The 22291-nt window shown below is 49.0% G+C and overlaps 1 protein-coding gene across 3 annotated transcripts in view; it reads left to right on the top strand.

Moving 5' to 3' along the window:
• Nucleotides 1-22291, top strand: part of DPF3 (double PHD fingers 3) — a gene marked incomplete at both ends in the record, with an annotated part of 257662 nt that overhangs the window by 119512 nt on the left and 115859 nt on the right. For 2 of the 3 annotated variants that reach the window (XM_081229806.1, XM_081229807.1), the window contains 2 exons: nt 6924-7031; nt 21250-21377. In XM_081229806.1, the coding sequence (XP_081085932.1) occupies nt 6924-7031; nt 21250-21377 (236 nt within the window). The remainder of the gene's footprint in view (nt 1-6923; nt 7032-21249; nt 21378-22291) is intronic. The other variant, XM_081229808.1, reaches the window with a different exon arrangement.

Below are 22291 nucleotides of genomic sequence, written 5' to 3'. Positions count from 1 at the left end.
TGCGCCACCAGGGAAGCCCCCGCTTTCTTCTTTTTACTATTCTTTTCCTTGAATTCTAGCCACCTTTGTCTTCCTAGACTCTCAGCTCTTTCTCTTCAATTCAGACTCAGGAAGTTGGCTGGGCTCTACCCATGTTCCTCCTCCCTGTGCTGCGCTCTGGAAACTCTCTCAAGGAAGTAAGCCGGGGCAGTCATAGGACTCATCTTGTTCATTTCCAGTATCTCAGGAATCATAGTCCTTCATTGCCCGATGGCCAGTGTCTTGAAAACTCTTGTTTCATTTTTTTCTCTGTCTTGGCTTCAGGTGGGAAGGTAAATCTGGTCCTTGGTAAACCATTTTAGCTAGAAGCAGATGTTTGTTTTTATATTTTAATTTAATTTAATAATACAAAATACTTATGTGGTTCTAAAGTCAAATCTACAAAGCAGGGTATATTCAGAGAGAGAGTCTAGCTCTATTCTATCTCTGTTCTTTTACCCTGTTCATTTCCTCTTTCTAAAGGCAACTTTCTCTTCTTCTTGTTACTATTATTTTGTTTTTATTTTCCCTGTAACTTTTTAAAAAATTAATTTTTGGTTTATCTTTCCATTAAAAAACTCTATGCAAGCACACAACATATATGTATGTATATGTATATATATATATGTGTATATCCCCATTTGTTAAAGAAATGACAGTATACTACGCATACTGTTCTCCACCTTGCTTTTTTCACTTAACAATATATCCCGTTGCAGAGTATGCTTCTCTCTCTCTCTCTCTCAATGGCTTCATTATAGTCCATTGTGTTGATATACTATTGTTTATTCAACTAGGAGCTTATAGATGGACATTGGATTGTTTCCAGTCTTTTTCTAGTATTGAAAATACTACAATGAATGCATATTTTTATATTTTTTTATGTGAATCTGTGATACAGATTCCTAGAAGTGGAATTGCTGGATCAAAGGGCAAATATGTATGGTTTTGCTAGATATGCCAAATTCTCTTTCATAGGGTTGTGCCATTTTGCATTCTCACCGATGAGACGAGATTGGTAAGCATATTTCTAACAACAGAATATTTCAACAGCATAGCAGACTGCTTCGTGGAAGGGTAAGGACTGGGATTATTGAAACAGAGGCCAGGGTGGAGACTCTAGTCAGGGATATTGGAGAGGCAATTCTTGTATTAGGTAAGAGTCAGATCCAATAACACCTCAGCTGCCCCCCTCACGTTATAATGTTATTACTGAAAAAAATTCTTCTGATAAATTTAAAAAGCATGTCCTGGTAAGTATCTGATTCTCCACACATTTTATATGCCTTACTACAATACCAGGATGCATTTCTCCATGAGCAACTTTAGTTGGTGATGTGGTAAGAAAGGAAAAATGAATTCCACAAGAAGTGGCTTGAGGGGGGCAGGTGGGTGGGCCAGGGGTTCCTTTTCTGTGAGCTTTGGTATGGGGAGCTGCTTTCTCAAGGGCAGGGCTCTGCGTTTCTAGCCTCTTGCATGTGGACCAGCAACTCAGTGGGGAGTTACATAGGATAGTGGAGAGATTTTGAGTGTGGGCTGGGGACTAGGCTACGCTTATGAGCTGTATGACCCTGCACCAGTTACTTAATCACTGTTTTCCTCACTGTCCTCATCCTTTAAATGTCTCATAGGCTTTTTTTCACAATGAGACAGCATTGAGTATAAGGTGCTAGCCTAGAGAAGAGTAAGAGCTCAGTAAATGTTAGCTACTGTTACTCTGTCAGCTTTTGCGTGTGATGGGACCAGTGAGGGGCTTGAGAACCTCTGGGCCAGAAGAAGCAGGCAGCATTATGGATTTGAGGTCTACTTGCCAGGGCAGTCCTGGCACATGGGACACTGAAATTGAATCTTAGAGAGAAGCTCACAGAGAAGAATGGGAAGGGAGGCGGGAAGGGGATGGTCAGGGAGCCAGACAGAGAGCCACGCTGAGTGCTGTCACGTGGTGCCAAGTGCCCAGGACTCCAGGCTTTCAGGGAAGAGAAGAGGCACTGTGGCCTGGGGTGGTTCAGGAATGCTCCACTGAAGAGGTGGTCCATGAGATTAGGGCAGCTCTTATATAAGCCAGGAGAAGAGAGGATGACAGAACACTAGGAAATGACATGGCTATAAGTGCTCGGGAAATACATCTTCCCCACTCCTCAGGCCCTACCCGGGGCTTATCACTCATCCCTCCAACTCTGCAGTTGGTCCAAATTGGCATCCTCAGCCACAAACATTAATGGAGCACCTATTATGTGCTGGGCCCTGGAGAAATAAATATGAGTGAGATTTGATCTCGTTCGAAGTTCCTTATGTGGGAGTTTTTCAAACTACAGTTGTCTTGGTGAATCTCTGTTATTCTGGTTCGGTAGGATTGGACTGGAACCAAGCCATCTGCCCTTTTAGATAACTACTTCTGCAATTCTGATGCCCAGTCTTGGTGAAGAATCCCAGGCTCACGAGCAGGTGTAGTCACTGCCTCTTTCCTCCAACTCCCATTGCCCTCCAGTTCTTCGTCCTCTCCATAGGCTCTCCTTCAAACCCAAGCAGGTGGATGGGGTGGGTGGCTGGGATGCAGATGACACCTGTTCACTCTTGGGACCGAGGGTGGACAAATTGGCATAAGTATATAACAGAAATGTAGATTTTGATTCAAAATAAGGTCAAGGTGAGGCTCTTTATCACAGTAAGAGTTGGCCAACAGTCTGTCCTGTGACGTAATGAGCTTTCTGTCGTGGGGAGCCTCGGGCCACCTCCCTGAGCTGCTGCAGACAAAGCCCTTCTCTGGGTGGGCTTGAATGCCACCACTCAGCTCTGGTCCGGGGAAGAGGAAGCCATTCTGTTTCTTCCTTTCACATCTGTTCCCATCCCATTTCATCTTCTGAATTCTTAATGGCTCACGCTGTGTCTGTCAGAGAGGCTCCTAACGCTCAGGACCCACCTGCTGAACGCAGGCCACGCATATAACAAGGGATTTGCCTGGAGTCTGCTGACTGCACAGGCACCTAGCTCATCCTGCTGAATTTTCCTATGAAGCCAGTTCTCCCACCAACCAGTGTGTGAGTTCCCATGTGGATGTGCATGTGTGCATGTGCGCCCGTCATGCTTGTGCTTGCACCTAAGTGTACCTGGAGTTGCAGGTCAAAGTAACAGCAAAGCAGTTTGCTCAGTGGGGTGTGTGAATGGAGGAGTTGCTGTGGCCTTGGTTACTGGGAGGATTGGTTCCCCCTCTTGTCTCCCGCCTCCCCCTTCCCCTCTTCCATATCCCACTAGCCCCAGGCTCCCTCCTCCAGGTTAATTTCCCCGGCCACAGCTGTGCCTCTATCCTCCTCCTCCCCCCTCCTCTTCCTCCTTCCTCTGTCCACCACACACATGGGCTTGAGTTATGTGCCTCCTGTTCTAATGAGATAAACAATATAACTCTCACGGGGCTCTGCTCATCCCTCTATAAGTGGAACTCCAGGGCTGAACGTGTTGGCCCTGTAAAGGCACCCTGGTGCCTGTCAGCCCAGGGAGGAGGGCAAGGAAGGGGGCGGGAGCCCTGAGAGAGTTCTTGGGGCCATTTGCTTGTTGATACAAGTTGAAGCAGACATCAAAGGGAGGCCTGTTTCCACCCTTGTGGCTAAAGGAGCAAAGAGCAGCCTTGTCATGTCACGTGGGCAGAGAGTCCAGGCTCGCCTAAGTCGGCTAATTCATGATAATTAATAACTGACATTTGTACAATGCTTCATGGTTATAAAGAGCTTCTTCTTGAATATGAGCTAATCCCCACGACAGTCCTTGTAAGGTAGGAATTATTACTGCCCTTATCTTACATGCAAAGAGACAGGCTCAGATAGGTGTGGTGAGATTTCCAAGGTAACAGGGAATGGGGGTATGAGGACTCGTGCTTGTCCTCTGCACTGTGGAGCTTCTCCAATCTACCAGAGAAAGTTAAGGAATGAAATAAAGACAATCCCTTCTTCTGGACATTCAAACTACTTACTAAAATGAACTCTCCTGGGAGAGTGGACTTGCAGCCACAAGCTGAGTGGCCCCAGGCAGCTGACCAACAAGTGTGGTGACCGCAGTCTCAGGGAGGGTGGAGGACTTGGACAAGTGCTGACAGTTTTGACCTCTTGCCACTTAGACCTTTTGTGTAAGCTGGTCTGGACCAGTTCCTTCTCACTAACCCGCTTTTGGTCAGGTTGGAAATACCATGAAGCAGTGCGTGGGGCAAGAAAGAGCCTAAGGCACAGAGACTCCCGTCTTGGCATGAGTGGGGTGGGTTCTGTGCTCCGTTCAAGGGGTCCTTCCTGGATGGTTTGGATGTGGATGGAGGAGTCTCCTGGAGCCAGGAACAGCAGGGGCTAAGGGTCATTCACTTCCCGCGTTTCTGAGGCTGGTTCAGTTCTGGTTGAATTTATTTGATAAGTATTTCTTGATATGCCTGCCAGGCACTGTGCTAAGCATTGGGGATACTTGAGGTGGACATGGTTCCTGCCACCCTGGATCTTATAAAACCTGTGGAGATGACAGTCTAGTAAGCAGGCAGTTAATGACAGTGGCTTGGGAAAAATAGAGGGAACCTTGGGAATCTACTGGAAAAACCATTAGACTAGTCTTGGTACATCAGAAAGAACATCCAGGCAGTAACTAGATGATGCTTAGACATCCAGAGGTTCTTTGTCAGCTATTGTAACAATCTATAGAGTTCTTAAAAAGAAAAGAGTTGCTCAGTTCCCCCACCTATCTACATTTGGATTGGGTAGCTCTGGCATGGATTTGGGGCATTGGTGCTAATAAGAAGTTCTCCAGGTGATTTTGGCTTCAGCCTGGATTAAGAATTGCTAATCCAAGATAAGTGGGATTATGGGAACAGTTCTGGGATATGGAGCAGCAGGCCAGCCCTTGTACTTGGCCTTCTCTGGGATCCTGGGGAACACCAGCCCCAGAAGTGGCCACAACATCTGGAAGGGACTCTGACTCAATGTACCCATTCAGGAATTATGGGGTGAGAGGTGACATGGCCCTGGAGTGAAACACACCAGAAACATCAAACTATTCCCAGTGATGCCTTCCCTCAAACAGAGGTCAAAACTGGACCTCAAATGGGAGCGAGACCAAGCTTATTTTCTGGATTCATTGTGTCTTCTATAAATCAGTCACAAGTCTGGTCCTCAGAGCTCAAGGCGCTCAGAGCTTCAGGATCCTCCTACTGTGCAGAGACCTTACAGTTATCAACAAAGTCAAGTATTAGAAGGACTCTAGGACATGATGAGCCCTTAGCTCATAACATCAGAGATATTTCTGGAGCCTGTAGGCTCTATCACCCTTGAGGGTTTCTAAGAATCAAAAGAGGAAGGGTCAGAACCTCCAGCTTGTTCACAGCCTAGCAACCTGTGGGAGCAGCTGTGTGATTAAAAACGAAACTTAGCGCATAAAAAGAATTGGAAAATTTTGTTTCCTTTAATGCTGGTCCTCTGCTTTGGACCCAAATCTATGCATGGGTAGAGATGACAAGTACAAATGAAAAATGAATGAATGGATGTGTAGCAATGAAACTTTTGTAGGTTTTTCTCTGAAAAATGCAAAAATGAAGCCGGTTTTTCTCTTAACTTTTAAAACCCCCAAAATGGAAGACAGCAGATGGGAATAGGGTCCTGATGTTTTCTACTCATGGTCCTACGTCTAGGAAGTGCCCCTCTCATGGGAGGCTGCCTGTCTCTAACAGCTGTCACATGCCATGTTTACTACAGAAGACCGAGTTGTGACTTCCATGCAAGTGAACTGGAACATATTCTTCCATTCATTCCCTCCCTCCCTCACTCATTCTGCAAATGTTTAGTTTGATTCTTCTCTGTGTCAACCACAGTTCTGGTTCTGGGGATTCTGACCTGAACAAGACAAAGTCCCTGCCCTCACCAGGCTTTCACTCTAGCGGGAGTGGGTCAGTGGGCTTGCTGGTTCATTTTGGGGTGCACTGAGCAGTCTTTTTAATCTGCAAACCGCCTAACCAGTCTTCAGCCCTCTTCCTCTCCCCTCAGCCTCCACCCCCTGCCCTTTTCTCTGGGAACAAACCAGGGTCTAGTGCAGGGAGTCCACATTCCTCCAAGGCCTCTGGCTGCCCAGCATATGCCACAGGAGCCACAAGAGTGTTGTCTGTTGAGCAGGAAGGCTCCTCATGGGGTGCTCGGCATGACAGACGATGCTGGTGTGGAGCTTTCGTGTCAAAAGCCAAATCTAAATGCTGATTCTTGTTGGGAGACCGTGTGACACATAAGGCCAGCAGCTGAACTCCTGCCCATTTTTTTTTTTTTTTTTGTAACGCCCAGGCAGGTGGGCAGGGCTGTACAGGTATGCTGGCTATGCAGGCTTATATTCTGATGGAGGTGGCACAGGGCTCCCTTTGGATTCAGCAAGCTGCCAGCAGCTATCAGTGGGTGGAAGAAGCCAGTGGGTAGGAGATCTAGAGCCCTGTTCCTGTTTCCTTGAAATGTTTCCCAATCCAGGCTGTCCGTAGGTAGACAGAATGACTTCTGCTGCTCCACCTTGAAGGGAACCTGCTTGACCTGGACAGAGGGGCACTTGATGGGCAGTAGCTGGATATGCACTGCCTTGGAAACACTGTGATGAGGGTAAATCTGGAAAAGTCCTTCTTGTGGTTTGGAGGTCCCTCTGATCTTCTTCCTAGGCCAAGAGGGCTGAACTGATTTTGGTCACAGTGATGGCTCATTTTGGCATGTGTCTACTGAGGCAGCATGGTAGAGCAGACAGAGTAAGGGTCCTGGGGTCAGATGACCTAGATTCTGCCTGGGCTCTACCATCTACCAGCTGTGTGACCTTGACAAGTCACGTCACGTCTCTGGGCTTCACTTTCCTCACTGTGAATGAGAAGGTTAGATCCAGCCTGGAGCCTTTAATCTTTACACTGTCTCTGTCCACAGGCCTCGCCCCGGGCCAGCTGTACACGTACCCTGCCCGCTGCTGGCGTAAGAAGAGACGATTGCACCCACCTGAGGATCCGAAGCTGAGGCTGCTGGAAATAAAACCTGGTCAGTGCCCTGTGGAGCTTGGCTGGGCCAGCGATGGGAGAGGTCGGGGGTGCTGGGCTGCCTGAGGACAGGGTTGCTCCGCCGCTTTGTCCGTAGAGCTGAGTTTTCCAGGAGAGGGAACGTGCCTACATGGCGCTCTCAGGAATAAACACATCCACGTGCCCCCAGCCTCACCAAGCTTCTCTCCCTCTAGGTGTTTCGGGCCCTCCCCTTCCTCTTGTCTTTCTCTTGCTACCCCAGGAGAGGAGAGCAAGCAGGCACAGTGTAGGAACAGGCCCAGGATGAATGACTTTCCCAACAGAGCCAAAGGAGCTGCAGCTCTTTTGGGCCAGGTGATACCTTCCCATGGCTTCAAGTAAGGAAAACTCGTCCCAGACTATTTCAAAGGGGGACGGTGCACCATGTACCCTCTCCCACCCTTACTGGAAATGAGCTAATGGGGCATCTTACATGAGCGGGGCCAGTCACTAAAAATAGAACCCATCTTGGACATGGAAATGAAAGAGTTTGAGTTCAAAATTTGCCTCTAGGTGATGTTGATTGCTTTGTGGCCGTGCAGAAGGAATGCGTTAGTTTTCTTCACTACTGATCTGTTATTACACTTCCGAGCGGTGGCAGTCTTCAGACCTTGCTGCAGCAAGGCCAAGTGATTGCCCTGGGTCCTTAGCTTTAAGGAAATGTCTGGTTTGGGGGATGCCAGAGCTGCGACATGACTCAGAGTGGTGGCAACAGTGCTGTTAAGCGGCGCAAAGGCAGAGCTGACATGCCCCCTCCCACTGTCACCAGACAGCGCAGGCCCGTCAAGGCCGGCTGCCTGGCAATGTTACCTCACTCCTGCCTTTCCACACTGGCTCCTTAGGCTGTGTTTTTTCTGCAAAATCTCTACTTAACAGTTCTTCGGGATGCTTTCTCACAGTTCCCTTGTTAAGCATGCTTCAAATTTTCACCCTAACTCACATTTCACTTGTGCAAAAGTTTTATTTGTTAGGGGTGGGTGCTCCACCCAAGTTCTCAAATGGCCTTGCCCAATTTACAGACCCTTGCAGACACTCCAGGGTGATGACTGGGGTTGGCTCAAACTCCCTGAGATGCAGGTTGTAGGAGAGCCAAGTCTCCTGGATCACGATTGTGAGCCACATGTGTCATTTTACATTCTTTAGTAGCCACATTTAAAAAAGGAAAAAGGAACAGGTGAAATTAATCTTAACAATAGATTCTATTTAACTTATATGAATAATATCATTTCAGCGTGTAATCAGTATAAAAATTATGAACGAGGTATTTTACTTTTTTGGGTATTGTTTTTTAATTCCAGTGTGTATCTTTTAACACATTTCATTGCAAACTAGCCACATTTCAAGTGCTTGATTGCCACACGTGGCTAGTGGTCCCCATATTAGCCAGAGCGGTTCTAGAATTACACTCAAAGTGTAATCCAGTTAAGGATGACCTCATCACTCATCCATGCCACTTCCAAGAGACCAGGACTCAGACCACTTCCAGATCTGGGACAACAAAGGAGGAAGCCCATACCTCCAAAAGAAATTGTCCTTATTGACAATTGTTTATGTTTAATAAAGAAACTGTAGATGGTGTGGAGTCATGCCACACTGACTTGTGGTCCGGCCACCTGTAAGTCTTCAAAACCAGTGTTTCTCAAACTTCAATGTGCGTTCTGGGGATGCAGTCCTTGGGATCTGATAAAATGCAGATTCTAACTCAGCAGGTCTGGGGTGAGGACCAAGGTTCTGCATCTCTACCAAGCTCCTAGGTAATGCCTGTGCTGCTGAGCTCCCCTTGACAGGCTCTAGGAATGCAGTTATGTCTGTGATTCTTGGAGCCTCCCTTGGGCTCTACCATCAGTAGAGTTCTCAGGGGAGAGAGTTCCCCTGACTTGTGAGAGACTGGGCACCGGCCTGGAGAGGAATTGTCTCAAGGCATGAGTTTCCTTCCATGTCAGACCTTTCTATGCATAATAAGGAGATGCCACAAGCAATTTGTCATGCCAACCCCCGGTTTGTCCCTCCTGTCTTCCTTTGCGTCCCTGCCTGAGTCCAGCCAGTGGCGGGCAGCTTTCAGCAACAAAGGCCAGGGTTAAACGTGGCTTAGACTTGTCCTTGACCCCAGGTCTTCAGAGCTGAGAGCTTTGTCAGGAAACCAGGTCAGGGCAAGGGGAGGGGGTGTCCACTCAGGAATCTGAGGGACCTTGGAGCAGGTCTGAGGGCAGGGCTGCAGAACCATCCCCTGTTTGTTCAGCCCCCCGCCCAGCACAGAGCTCATCTATGGCATCACAGGGTGGGGAGTGGGGAGCCCATCGTGGCTGCTGTGAAGTCGTTTGTTCCTGGGCTAAACTATACACTGATGGAGTCCTCCCTAGGCCTGCAGTCCTCATCCCATCTCCCTCACTGTGAATATGCCATCCTGCCTATGTTTCTTTACTACTTGCTGAAAATAAAAATGTGTCTGTGTGTGGGTGGGATGAGGATGAGAGCTGGGGCGAGCTCTTTGGAATTTGAAAGCGTTCTCAACGTCCCTGGACCTATGTGTTTCTCACGCCTGACATCACCCCTCCGATCAGTCCCGAATAAACATCTTGCAAACCTCCCACTTGCCTGGGCGTCTGAAGGACAACACACGCAACATTATTTCTCTGCGCTGACTGACAACGGAGTTCAACATTCTCTGCAGCTTGCACCTGGTTGCAGAGGTGCATGCAAGGTGTTTCAGGGCACAGCCATCACAATTCAGGCAATGTGAAGAGGGACAGTAGCCTGGTGCCAGAGAGGGGCCTCCCCTGGACCGTTCCCCCAAGAATGGAGGTCTGTCCTTGCAAAGGGGAAGCTGAGCTGGCAGGAGAGAAAGGTGGATAGTAAATATCCACCAGAAGGCCCTGAAGCCGGGCAGATGTTGGGCAAAAGCCAGCTGATTAAAAAAGAGCCTTTAACTTCACTTTTTTTTTGAATGAGGAAAAAGGGCTGGGAACAAACTTTTACTTGTGTCCTTCTGGGTTAAATTCTCAGATAGTCTGCTTCGATCAGTTTAGCATCTTCTGACCCCAGACCTTTTGGTCCCTGTGGTCTGGAGCAGATTTTATCTTTTTTTAGAGGTTGGGAAACTGTGGCACTGAATTAGGAAGTTAATTTCCGAAGGCGATATCAGTGGTGAAGCCAAGGAAAAGAACCCTATGGGGGAACCTATTGGAACTGGCGCCATGTTGCTCCAGGACTCAACACACACATTCATCCTGGTGTCTCAGACCTGTAGGGCTCCCGGAATGTACCTGAGGCCTTGTAATGCCCTTCCGCTCCGGGACACTTGGGGAGCAGCCTGGCTCTTTGCCACCCTTGCCAAATTCCAAGGGTGATGGGAAGGAAGGCAGCCAGGAATAGGGTTCTGGTTCTTTCTCTTCGTTTTTCTTTTGGCAGCCACTCAGTGACTGGGCCTGAATGACCAGGATAATCACCGCCCTACCACATGTTGGGGAACATGAACAGTCAGGCAGGGACCTTCAGGGGATGGTAGGCTAGGGTACAGCCCCAAAGCAGAGGGTGCCATAGCTAGCCAACAAGCAAGTCCCAGGGGCCCTCGGAGGGGTGCCCCCCAAGGGGGCGGTCCAGGCAGAGGCCTGAGTCCCACCTGCGAGGGCAGCGGTGGAGAGGCCTGCTTTGCCTGCCTAGGGTGCTGTCCCTGCCGCACTGAACTGCCAGAACTCTACAGATGGGAGCAGGCTGTGGCCAACTTCCCCAGCTTTTGAAAATCCTGCATCTTAATTAGTTCCCTACTGCTTTTGTACATGGCCCACATTTTAATAATCTCCGGGCTTCTTCCACCGTTTTCTCTCTGATGGTCGGCGCGATTTCTCTTCTCCTTGAGGCAGTCCCCCCGACTCCTCCAGCACCCTCCCAGCCCAGGAACAACTTACGGAAGGCCGCCGATGTGCCAAGCATGTAGCCTGAGATCGATGAGCCTGTCATCTGGCTCCCTCTGCCCCCGCCTCCCCGTCTCCTCACAGGGATGAGCCTGGTGGGGTGGGCGAGACTGGGGGAGGCGGGGGCAGGGACCCGTGGAGCCCCCAGCCAGGTGTGAGCCAACGGACAGCGTGACCTTCCCCCGGCCCACAGAGGAGTCTGGCTGTGTCCTTCCAAGGGGGAAGGACGCTGAGCTCCCATCCCATATGTCAGTGCTTATCTGTCTCTGCGAGGGGGTTTCTTGAGCGTGGTATGGTGGGGAGAATGGATGCCTTCAAGTGCATCAGGGGGAAATGACCAGTCATTTATCTCTTTCCTGCAGTGTCAGAGCTGCAGCCATCCATCCTGGAGGCCGGCAACAGCAGCTTTTTCACAGCTCTTGTTGGCCTTGTGAGCTGGAGAGAGGTGGGCAGGCCACTCTGGCCCCTGCTTCGTGCCCTCCTGGCAGTCTGGGGGAAGGCGCTGGGTCCGGGGGACTGGGCCTGGGCCTATGACACTGCTCGAGTCTCGCAGGGCTCTGGGAGCCTGGGCTGGCCCAGGAAATGGGCGGCAGCTGGGAGTCGGCTGGGTGGCGGCGTGCACAGCTGCTGCAGAGTTTCCATGGCTGGGTTTTTCAGTTGGACCTGGGGGAGCCATGTTTAGAGCATAGGTTGTAAGGCTGTCGCCCTGTTACGCCAGGGCCTGTTCACTTGTATCTCTCCCTGCTGGAAGGCGCATATTTTGAGTGCAGAGGCCCACCCAATCCTTCATCTGTATCCCCAACACCCAGCACCGGACTTGGCACATAGTAGGTGGACAGCAAAGATTTATTAAAGTGATGAAGGAAAGAAAAGTGCCTGGTGTTTGATCTCAAGCTTGAAGAACGTGGCTTAGCTCTCATCATGCCCATTGCACGGATGAGGGAGACTGAGTGGGAGAGGAGGGGCCTTCGGCAGCTGACCTGACCTCCCCATCTAGCACCCAGCCTGGCCTGTGGGGCCTGTCCCAGCTTTGCCATCTTGCCTCTCTTTGGTTTTAGCCCATAGGGGCCTTCATTATGTCGAACAGCTGTGCTCTGCAGGAGAAAAGGCCCCAAATAGGAATCACAAGACCTGGGTTCAAGTCCAGACCTCTCCACCCACTGGCTGTGTGATTTTGGTCAGTCATCTAACCACTCTGGCCTTGATTCTTCATCTGAAATGCAGATCATGGCAGCTGCTCTGCTTGTTTCCCGGGGTTGTTCTGAGGGTCCAGTGGGAGGGTGGAGCTGGAGGACTTGGCGCTGTGATGCCACCTCCACGCAGCGCTGCTAGGTGGGCCAAGGGGGCCTCAGCCGACCCTGTTCTGTTTCCAGCACGTGCTCATTGCAGGCAGCTCACTGTCCAGCTGGAAGAGTGTGTGCTGTCTGGCCAGAATGGGAACACAGTCTGCCTTAGAGTCTTTTAAAAGCCCGAGTCTAGTATCTTCTATCCTGAGGAGAAAAGACCTGACGTCTGGCTGTGGGATCTACCTTTCCCAGAACCACAGCTTGCCCAAGCTCACCCCTTGTGTCTCAGAACCGAGTCCTCTTGCATACATTGTCCAGAGCACAGAGATAAACTTGGAAGCCTTCCTCTCTGTTTTACTAATGCCTGTCATCCCGTGGTGCTGGGCCAGGCCTGTCTGGCTGGGTCTTTTCTCCTGCCCTTGGCCTAGGCTGATCTGCCTTCTTCTCTGAGAACCGCTCCTCTGTGGACTTGCTCCGGTATGGCTCTGTACCTGTGCCCCTTGGCACTGGGCACCCAGCCTCCTTCACTGCGTGGGGGTGCCCCCTGCTCAGGGGCCAGGGGCCTGCCCTCTGGCTGTATCCAGCAACCAGGACGTAGGCATCATGGGGACAGGGCCCTCTCCTAAGCAGCGGCTCGTTGGCGGGGCTCCACACCTACTGCAGTCACTCCTAACCAGTCTCCTCACTCTGCTCTCACCTTCCTTCAGCTGACTTCACGGTGATCCTGTTAAAACATAGCCATCATCAACCTAAGTGCCCACCAACAGACGAATGGCTAGAGAAGATGTGGTACATATATACAATGGAATATTACTCAGCCATAGAAAGGAACAAAACTGGGTCATTTGTAGAGACGTGGATGGACCTAGAGACTGTCATACAGAGTGAAGCAAGTCAGAAAGAGAAAAACAAATATCGTATATTAACGCATATATGTGGAACCTAGAAAAATGGTACAGGTGAACCGGTTTGTAAGGCAGAAAAAAAGCGGGCGGGGGCAGTAGTGGTGGTGGTGGGATGAATTGGGAGATTGGGCTTGACATATATACACTAGTATGTATAAAATAGATAACTAAGAAGAACCTGATGTATAGAAAAATAATAAAATAAAATTTAAAAAAATATATAGGCATCGTAATGTCACCCTTTGCTTGAAACTACCAATGGCTTCAGAATTAGAAGTCAGCATTCTCTCAGTGGCCTACACAGCCCTTCAAGGCCCCAGAACTCTCTGAACTGGGCTCCTACCCTTTCCCTGGCTCACTGTGCTCTGGGCAGACAGGCCCCAGTTTCAGGGCCTTTGTGCGATGGCTCCTTTGCTTAGGATGTCCTTTCCTATTAGCCGCATGGCCTCCTTCCTGCTCCTTCAGGCTCGAGCTTTACTGGCCACATCTAAAAGTGGAACCGCCCTCCCATAACCCCCGATGCTCCAGCTTCCCCTCCTCTGCTCTGTGTGTCTCCAGAACATTGATTACCATCTGCCATTCTATGGGTCTTGCTTATGTCTTGTTTCTCCCCCACTAGAATATAACTTCTAGAGGGCAAGAATTTCTGTCTCTTGTTCACAGCTGTGTCCTCAGCACCTAGAACAGAGCCTGGTACATAGTAAGTGCTCAATAATTATTTGTAAAATGAATGAGCAGAGCAAGGCCTCTTCCACATGGTTCTGCTGTGATTTCCAAATCTGCAGCACGGGCCCCCCTGGAATTGAAGCAGCATCTCGGCCTGTGAGCTGAGTCCCATCCTCAGCCTCCTCTGTCCTCTTAACTGCTCCAGACTTGGCTTCCTCGCTTCCATTCCCCCTGGGCCCATGCCCAGTTGCAGGGAGCTGTGTCTCACCACGTCTGATGGTCTGAGAGCGTCAGAAGGTGAGGAGTTTTGCTGAGAAGTGCAAGGAGAAGGAGACTTTACAAGGGGCAAAGCGGGGAGCTCACATGAATTGAGCATCCTCCCTGTGCAGACACTGTATATCCATGATCTCATCTGGCCCTGTAAAAACACCGGGAAGTGGGCTTTGTTGTACAGATGAGGAGATCAAGGCCAAGTGTGCAGTGTAGGGTACAAGAGCTGAGATTTCACCCCAGACAGCTTCTTGCACTTTCCAGCAATCTGTATTCCCTTGAGCCATTTCACCACTCAGTCCATTCCCACCGTCCTTCCGCTCCCTCACCTTCCCGCTAAGTTGTATCGACGTGGTCTGCTGACCAGCCCAGTGGTGAGCTTCCTTTGACAGTGTGAGTGTTTTTCTGTGTCTCAGGGGTGAGGGAATGCTTATCTATGGTGCCAGCCTCTGGGTGCTGCTTCCAGGGTCCCATCACTGCGTGTTGGCTTAGGGGTGAGTGGGTAGGCACAGCAGAGAGTGGGGACCACAGGGCTCTTGGGGCCATGATCAGTCCTCCTGTTGTGTGCATATCTTGGACTCCTAAAAGAAGCAGTGACAAGGGCCTGCAGGGTGCAGCCTGGGTGATGGGTCCTCATTGAGAACCCCATCTGTTTTGAGCTTTATGAATCACAAAGCAGGGAGTCAAACGCAGCCGAGAAAACAGCACCCCTGAGGAATGCACAGATGGATTCCTGGGCCTGCCACCATCTCAGGAAATCAGGGCTTTGGTCCCCTCCAATCTCTTCCTCCATAGGGTGAGAGATAACAATACCCCTCTCCTTCCCCACGAGCCCGAGAGCCTGTTGGGCATAAATGAAAAAATGATTCCTAAGCTTCTTGCTCCTTGGTGTAAGTTGATGTATAAACCCACGGAAATGTGATGAGATTAACTCCTCAAAATAATAAGTGGACAGAAGAGAAAACTGCACATTTGTATTTTTAAAGAAAAACTAGTGTCAGGTGGAAAAAAAAAAATCTGAGCACTCGTGATGTAGCAGGAGGATTGTCTGCCATTGTCTGTGGGGTTTCTACCTCCTTTGCACCATAACTCTATCTCCAGGCTCCTGCGTCAGAGAGCGCCCGTGATGGATGGACGGATGGATGTGCCTTGTCAGGGTGTTTCACCACGATTTCCCTGGGGGCAGTCTGTCTGTTGGCAGAGCACAGCCTCCCCAAAGATGGTATCTCTTGCAAACTCGACAGCTAACAGACAGCTCCTCTCTTTGTATATGTCCCCAAAGAAGAACTGTCTTAATCTGTTTTTTTTATGGCATATTTTATTGTAATCCATATATGACTTGCAGGTTCCCAGTCCTCCATCCTGAGGCAAAAAATGCACGAGGAGTCAGAGGCTCTGTGAGCCTGTGACATCCAAGCATTTGCATTTTTAAATGACCTGGGATTTAATTACTCACCGTGCTCCCATGTTGCGCTTTCAGCCTCGTCTTGCCTGCATCCTGTTAATGAGCTCAGTGGTTCCAACAACCCAGTGGAAGCCTTGCATTTGGTGCATTGGGTGGCAGGCTTGGGGCACCTGTGTCAAAAGCCTGTGGCTTTGAACTCCACCTGAGAGGATGGCTGCCCTGTCCACAGCCCTGGGGAGAAGCCATTGCTCTTCACTGGTGACTTTTTCTTTTTTTTTTTTTTTTTGCTTTGCTTTTATTTGTGCTTTCCTTTCCTCCCTCCCTCCCTCCCTCCCTCCCTTCCTTCCTTCCTTCCTTCCTTCCTTCCTTCCTTCCAAAACTTTCTATGCTTCGATCCTTGTTTGTCTGAGAGGTTTTTTCTTATTTGGAAACTGATTTGCTTCAGCTTGCACAGAAGCTGTCTCTGGTGTGATGGATCGTGCTGGAAGTCACCCAAGGAGTATCTCTGTTCCCAATTAGAAGTGCAGGCAGTGCTGCGTACGGGGGCCCGGGGAGGTGGCTGGCTTGGGTGACAGCTGCTGCCGCTCCGGAGAGAGTACCGATCCGTGGGTTTGAATCCATGTGTATAAAATCAGGCTAATTTAAAGATGAATTAGGTGTGTGTGTTTTAGACCATTTTCTTTTAATGTTAAGTGTTTGATGGCTCCTGTCAGGTTATGCGGTCCCCAAATTTGTGCGAGGGTCAAAATGAATACGCTTTTAAAGAATGATTGAATCTTTTATCCAGATGAGCTGTATTAGAATAAAACCGAATCAATGAAATCCCTAAGGGCTCCATAGGGAGCGTGTCTAGGACGTGCATTGTGCAAGAACTTGGACCTGTTACCTTATTTTTCCTTCCCTCTGGGACCTCCTGTGGTCTGGAGCCAGAGAATGTACCCTCTGCTGCTTTGTTGGGAGGGCACTGGTTAGCCTGTCACTCTGACCTTGCAGGCTTTACCCATAGTGCTTTGAAACGAGGGTTTGCCAGGGGTCGGCTAGAATGTTGTTCTGGAATGGTGCTCAGCCGGGTATCAAGTAGACAACACTAAGAGAATATTTAATGTCCTTCCATTTTTTAGAAGCAAAATCATAGCAAAGGTTGCTTTTAATTCTGTAAACCTGTAGTGTTTAATACGGTAGACACCAGCCACGTGTGGCCGTGGAACACTTGAAATGCAGCTAATCTGAATTGAGATGCACTGTAAGTGTAAAATACTAGATTTCAAAGACTTAATGTGAATAAAATAATGTAAAATATCGCAATAATTTAAAAATATTGATTACACATTGAAGTGATAATGTTTTGGATATGTTGGGTTAGATAAAATATATATTAAGATTCATTGTGCCTGTTGCTCTTTACTTTTATTAATGTGGCTACTAAAGAGTTTAAAATTACATGAATGGCTTGCATTATATTTCTATTGGACAGCGTTGCTGTGCCATTAAATCAGAATCATTCAAACTTTGATAATAATAACATGTAGCATTTATAGGACACAGAACATCCCAGGCTCTTTACTATATGATCTAATTTTGAATAGAAAAAAAGCAAAGCAAAAATTGGTAAGCCTCCTTTTCCACTCTGTTTCTCACTCTAGTTTTTGTGGGAATCTTCTCAGAGTTTCTTTATGCAGTGTATTACCATGTTTAATTCTCACACCAACACTATGAAATAGATACTACGATCATCCCCGTTTAACATATAAGGAAACAGACTTAGAGGTTTAGGTAACCAGCCCATGGTCCCTTGGCTAATACATGGCAAGGCCAGGGTTTGACTCCAGGCGTTTCTGAATGCAGAACTTCTATGAGCCAATTAAATATTTTGGTAATTAGGCAAGGATAATGCCACTAAATTTCTCTGTGACCCTGGGAAGGTCTCTGTGTCTTTCTGTGCTCTACTTTTCTCATTAAGTGACTGGATTCCAGATGCGGTTGGGGGTCCCTTCTAGCTCTTCGAGTGTAGGAGAGCCCATTTCACTCTTCCCATTTTGCTTCTCTTCTCCCTCATGCTTCTGACCCTGTGCCCATCTCAGAGGATCAGGACCAGAGGACCAACAGGGTAGACTGAATGATGGGAAAGCAGGATGGAGGAGTGGTTAGCGGGGGAGGCAGAAGAAGCGCTAGGACGAGCAGCATGAGGGAGTTTACCAGTGATGGACAACTCAGTACCGTTGTGCGGAGTGAACACCCCAGGGGGATGTTCGTATAGAACAGAGCCCAGGACCTTGACACAGACCTGCCCTCAGCCTCAGCAAAGGTCTGCCTTTTATCTAGAAATATGAAAACTGTGGAGGTGGTCTAGGACGGCAGTGAACATGCACAAAGGTTTGGGAAACGACTTTTCAGGGAAGGACCAGATCGAGGCAAGGTGAAGTCCATACAGCCTAGAGATTAGGTGAATGGGTTCTGAGGCAGATTGGGGTCAAGGCTGGACTTTGCCCCTTACCAGGTGTCTGATACTGAGCAAGTTTAAGCCTCCCTAAGCTGCAGCATCCTCATCTGTGAAATGGGATGATAATTGTGCTCACCGCTTGGGTGGCGGTGGGGATTAAGTGATACATAGCAATAACAGCTGACACATTTTGAATGTTTACTATGTGCCAGGCACTCTGCATGTACACAAACATATCAGTGCTTGTTGGGACTCAGCCTGAGCCTGCAAACTTCTAATAAGAATCCAATGAGTGGGGCTCTTGTCACGATCTTAACTGTGTCTAGGAAAGATCCTTTGGCTGCATTCTTGTCCTGCTGTGTGGCTTTCGGTGAAGTTACTTAACTTTTCTGAGCCTCAGGTGACTCATTTATAAAATGAGATGATAGGACTTCCCTGGTGGTCCAGTGGTTAAGACTCCATGTTGCCAATGCAGGGGGCAAGGGTTCGATCCCTGGTTGGCGAACTAAGATCCCACATGCTGCACGGTGCGGCCAAAATAAAATAAAAAATAATAATAAGAAAAAGAAAAAGAGATGATTAAAGCAGATGATTTGTAAGGACTTTTCAGCTCTAAAATACTGTGCAATTCTGGAAATAGGATTTATTTAGTGTTGAGAAGGCTAAGGGGGATACTAAAATATGAACTTCATAAATAAAAAAATGTATATGATTATTATAAATCTGAGGGATGGTGAACAGCTGTTCTCTTTTGTCTGAGGACAGGGCATGAGGCAACATATTTTAATTGTTTTAGATTAGACATTTGGAAGCCTTTTGTGACTTGGGAGAAAGACTAATGTCATTGGAGCAGGCTCTGGAACTGCACACTCTGAACTCATCAAAGCAGACAGTTGGCTATTTTTCTGTGTGATGTAACTTCACCACACAGCCCTTCCTTGACCCCCGATCTAAAGTAGACACCACCAACCCCACACTGTATTCTTTCTTCACATTTCACCCTGTTGCTTTTCTCTGTAGCACTTATGACATTTTGTAATTGCATATTTATTTTGTACTTAGCATTTAATGTCTGTCTATTTTTTTTGAATTTTATTTATTTTTTTATACAGCAGGTTCTTATTAGTTATCCATTTTATACATACTAGTGTATATATGTCCATCCCAATCTCCCAATTCTGTCTCTTTAGATTGTCAACCATCTAAAGGCTGGGTTGGTCGCTATTTGGTTCACCTCCTATGTACCTAGATCTAACACAGTGGTCGTCACATAGCAGGTGCTCAGTAAATATTTGTTGAATGAATAAGTGGGTGAATGAGTTTCAGAGGTGGTTGATTTGGGGGTAGTACTTCTTGATGGAGGTGGATCCTCTGCTTGCCTTTTTTGGTAAGAAAATCCCAAAGACCTTGTCTTTCAAGGGACTTTAGATACTGTTTCTCCTTCCCACCATCATCTCCTGGGGGCTGGTCATGCATGGGTGTGAGTTTCTTCAGTTTTAATGGGCTGCCTGAGCACCCTTTCTTATGGGCTGGCCAGCCTGCATCTGGCTCTGGTGGAGGAGATAGAAGGGGAATGTGGAGCTCCATTTGAATAAAGGCCAGTGGAACGTGGGTTGGTTGTGCTCGTTATTTCTGTCTGTTCCCCCAGATCAGCCTTTTGCCCTTCTTCACGCTGCCCTGTGCCCCAGGAAGCTGACCTCAATGGCTGCACCAGTGAGGCTCCCTTGCCCTCTGGCTTCTGGTTGAGCTTGACCAGTGGGAGGGCACAGCAGGAAGACAGGGCAAGGAGAGAGAGGTTGGGTGTGTGTACCCGGGTTCTCTGGCGCGAGAGCTCTCCATGTCTCTCTCCAGGTCTTGCAAACACACTCTCTCTGTCCCTCCAGGGATAGCAGGGCTCATGACCCCCCACTGTTAACTGCCCTGCTGCTTCCCCATTCCTTGTCCCCTAATTCCTGTCCACACCTCTGTAAACTCCATACAGGTGGGCCATTCGTTCCCCTGACCGTTTGCTTCGGCACCACCCCCTCATGGTCTTGCACCCATCTTACGTGATACAGGGTAGGGACTATGCATCTAATCGCAGGGGGTATGAAGTGCAGGGTCCGGGGAGAGGTTGGAGGAATATTTTGTAGTAAATCCAAGTATGATCGCCTGTACCTGAGGTTTCTGTTTTTTTTTGCGGTACGCAGGCCTCTCACTGTTGTGGCCTCTCCTGTTGCGGAGCACAGGCTCTGGACGCGCAGGCTCAGCAGTCATGGCTCACGGGCCCAGCCGCTCCGCGGCAATGCGGGATCCTCCCGGGCCGGGGCACAAACCCGCGTCCCCTGCATCGGCAGGTGGACCCTCAACCACTGCACCACCAGGGAAGCCCTGAGGTTTCTGTTTGTAATGAAAAAAACAGAAAAAAAAACCCTCCAAAAAACAAACCAAAAGACCCTCAACCACCCTCCTTTGGGTTAGGAGTTGGGGGAATTCTTGAGAAAGGGGTTCAGTTTCTCTCTCCGATTTCTCTCATGGGCAGGGCCGGCACTGGCTGCCACTGCTCAGGTGGCCCCATGATCTCAAGCCCCACGAAGCCAATCAGACTCTGATGTCTTCAGAACAAGCGCCCCAGCAGCTCCCAGCTGCTGATCAGGGGCCTGTTAGGCATTTGCTCTCGTTCTTTTTCTTCACTGGGCTTCAGAGGCCTTTACTTCCCTGGTGAGTTGATAAGAACAGCCTCTCTGAGGTTGAAATAGCTTTTCATGGAGCAGACTGGAGCTGGGCAGCCAGCATGGCCGGGGGGAGGTCATGGAGTTGGCAGACAAGAGTTGGCACAGAGGGAGAGGAGAATAAAACTTGAGGCCGACATTGGTGCACCGCTTTAGAGTTTTCAAAGCACCTGAATGTAAAGGAACACATTTGTGCTCCACAAAATGGCCTGGTGGGGTGCTGGGCATTGTCACCCTCACTTTGTAGATGTGCAAAAGGGCTCGGGGATCCTTGAGCGCCTCGCCCAAAGTCACAGAGCCGGAGGGTGGGAGAAGCAGGACAGAGACGCAGGCCGTCTGACCCCGTGTTCTGCGGGCGCCCCTTCTGCCTTGTCTCCGCCGTCTCTGAGGGAGCAGGCAGGGCTGCGCTCTGGCTCGGGGACTGTGAACTGGAGATGGAAAAGCTGAACTCCAGTGTCCCTGGTCGTCCCGGAGGAGAGATCGCAGGCACCTTGAATCCTTGCCGGGGGCTGTGGTTCCCGCATGCCCCCAAGGGCCACCCTTCCTGTCCCTCCTGTCTCTCCTGTTTCCAGTGGCCTGACACTGCTTTTCTGTCCTTGTTTTTCAGAAGTGGAGCTGCCTCTGAAGAAAGATGGGTTTACCTCAGAAAGCACCACCCTGGAAGCCTTGCTCCGTGGTGAGGGGATCGAGAAGAAGGTGGACACCAGGGAGGAGGAAAACATCCAGGAAATACAGGTACTTCTGTGCTTGCAGGACGGGTTGGGGGTGGCCCCCAAGCATCACTGTCGTGCTTCCGGAACTCCAGCCCCAGCTCTGGTCATCGTCTCAGGGGCCAGGGCTGCGTCTCAACTTCCCACCACAACTGGGAAGCTGGCCTTGGTCTCCCTGTTAGTCTACTCAAAACGTGGTTTTGGAGCCTACTGTGCGCCAGACACCGTGCGAGGTCCTGGGGACACAGTGGTGAGCGAAACTGACCGCGTCCTCCTCCCCGCCCCCGGGAGCCAGCAGCCACAGCCCAGGCTTGGAAAGCTCGGTTGTCTGGGGCAGCGAGCCCCCACAGGGATCCCCACCGCACCCCTGCCTCACACCCCCTCCTCAGCTCTAGTTCACCGGCTGTCTTGTCCTTCCCCAGCACCACCCACCTCTCCTTTAAGGCCAGTTTAGAAGTCATCCCCCAGGCAGGTTGGTGGCTCCCATCCCCACGTGTTCACCACCCTCTGTGCACAGCATGGCTAAGGCTGCCACCACACAGGGTCACCACGCAGGACTACAATGGTGCGCTCTGATGGTGTCTTATTTATGTGTCTTGAGTCCCCATTGTTGGATCCAATGGTTGGCACAGAAGCTCGTAATAATATTAATGAATACAAATATGAAATTGTAGTTTTTAATAATTAAACATAATGAAATTATTAAAATTAAATTAAATTTGTATTACATTAATACTTTATATTAAAATTATATATTTTATGTTATACATATATTATACAATTACATATTTATTAATTTTATATCCAATCTAATATTTACATATTAATTTATTAACATTGTAATTAAATGACTACCAGTAAAATGTTTGGTTTGCTTCGTCAGTACCACAGTGTGTGGGTTCCGTCGAGTCAGAGACCGTGCCTTCGTGTTCACTGTTG

This window comes from Mesoplodon bidens (assembly GCF_964165515.1).
Source record: "Mesoplodon bidens genome assembly, chromosome: 3".
Lineage (NCBI taxonomy): Eukaryota > Metazoa > Chordata > Mammalia > Artiodactyla > Ziphiidae > Mesoplodon > Mesoplodon bidens.
This window is presented reverse-complemented; position numbering and strand designations above follow the sequence as displayed.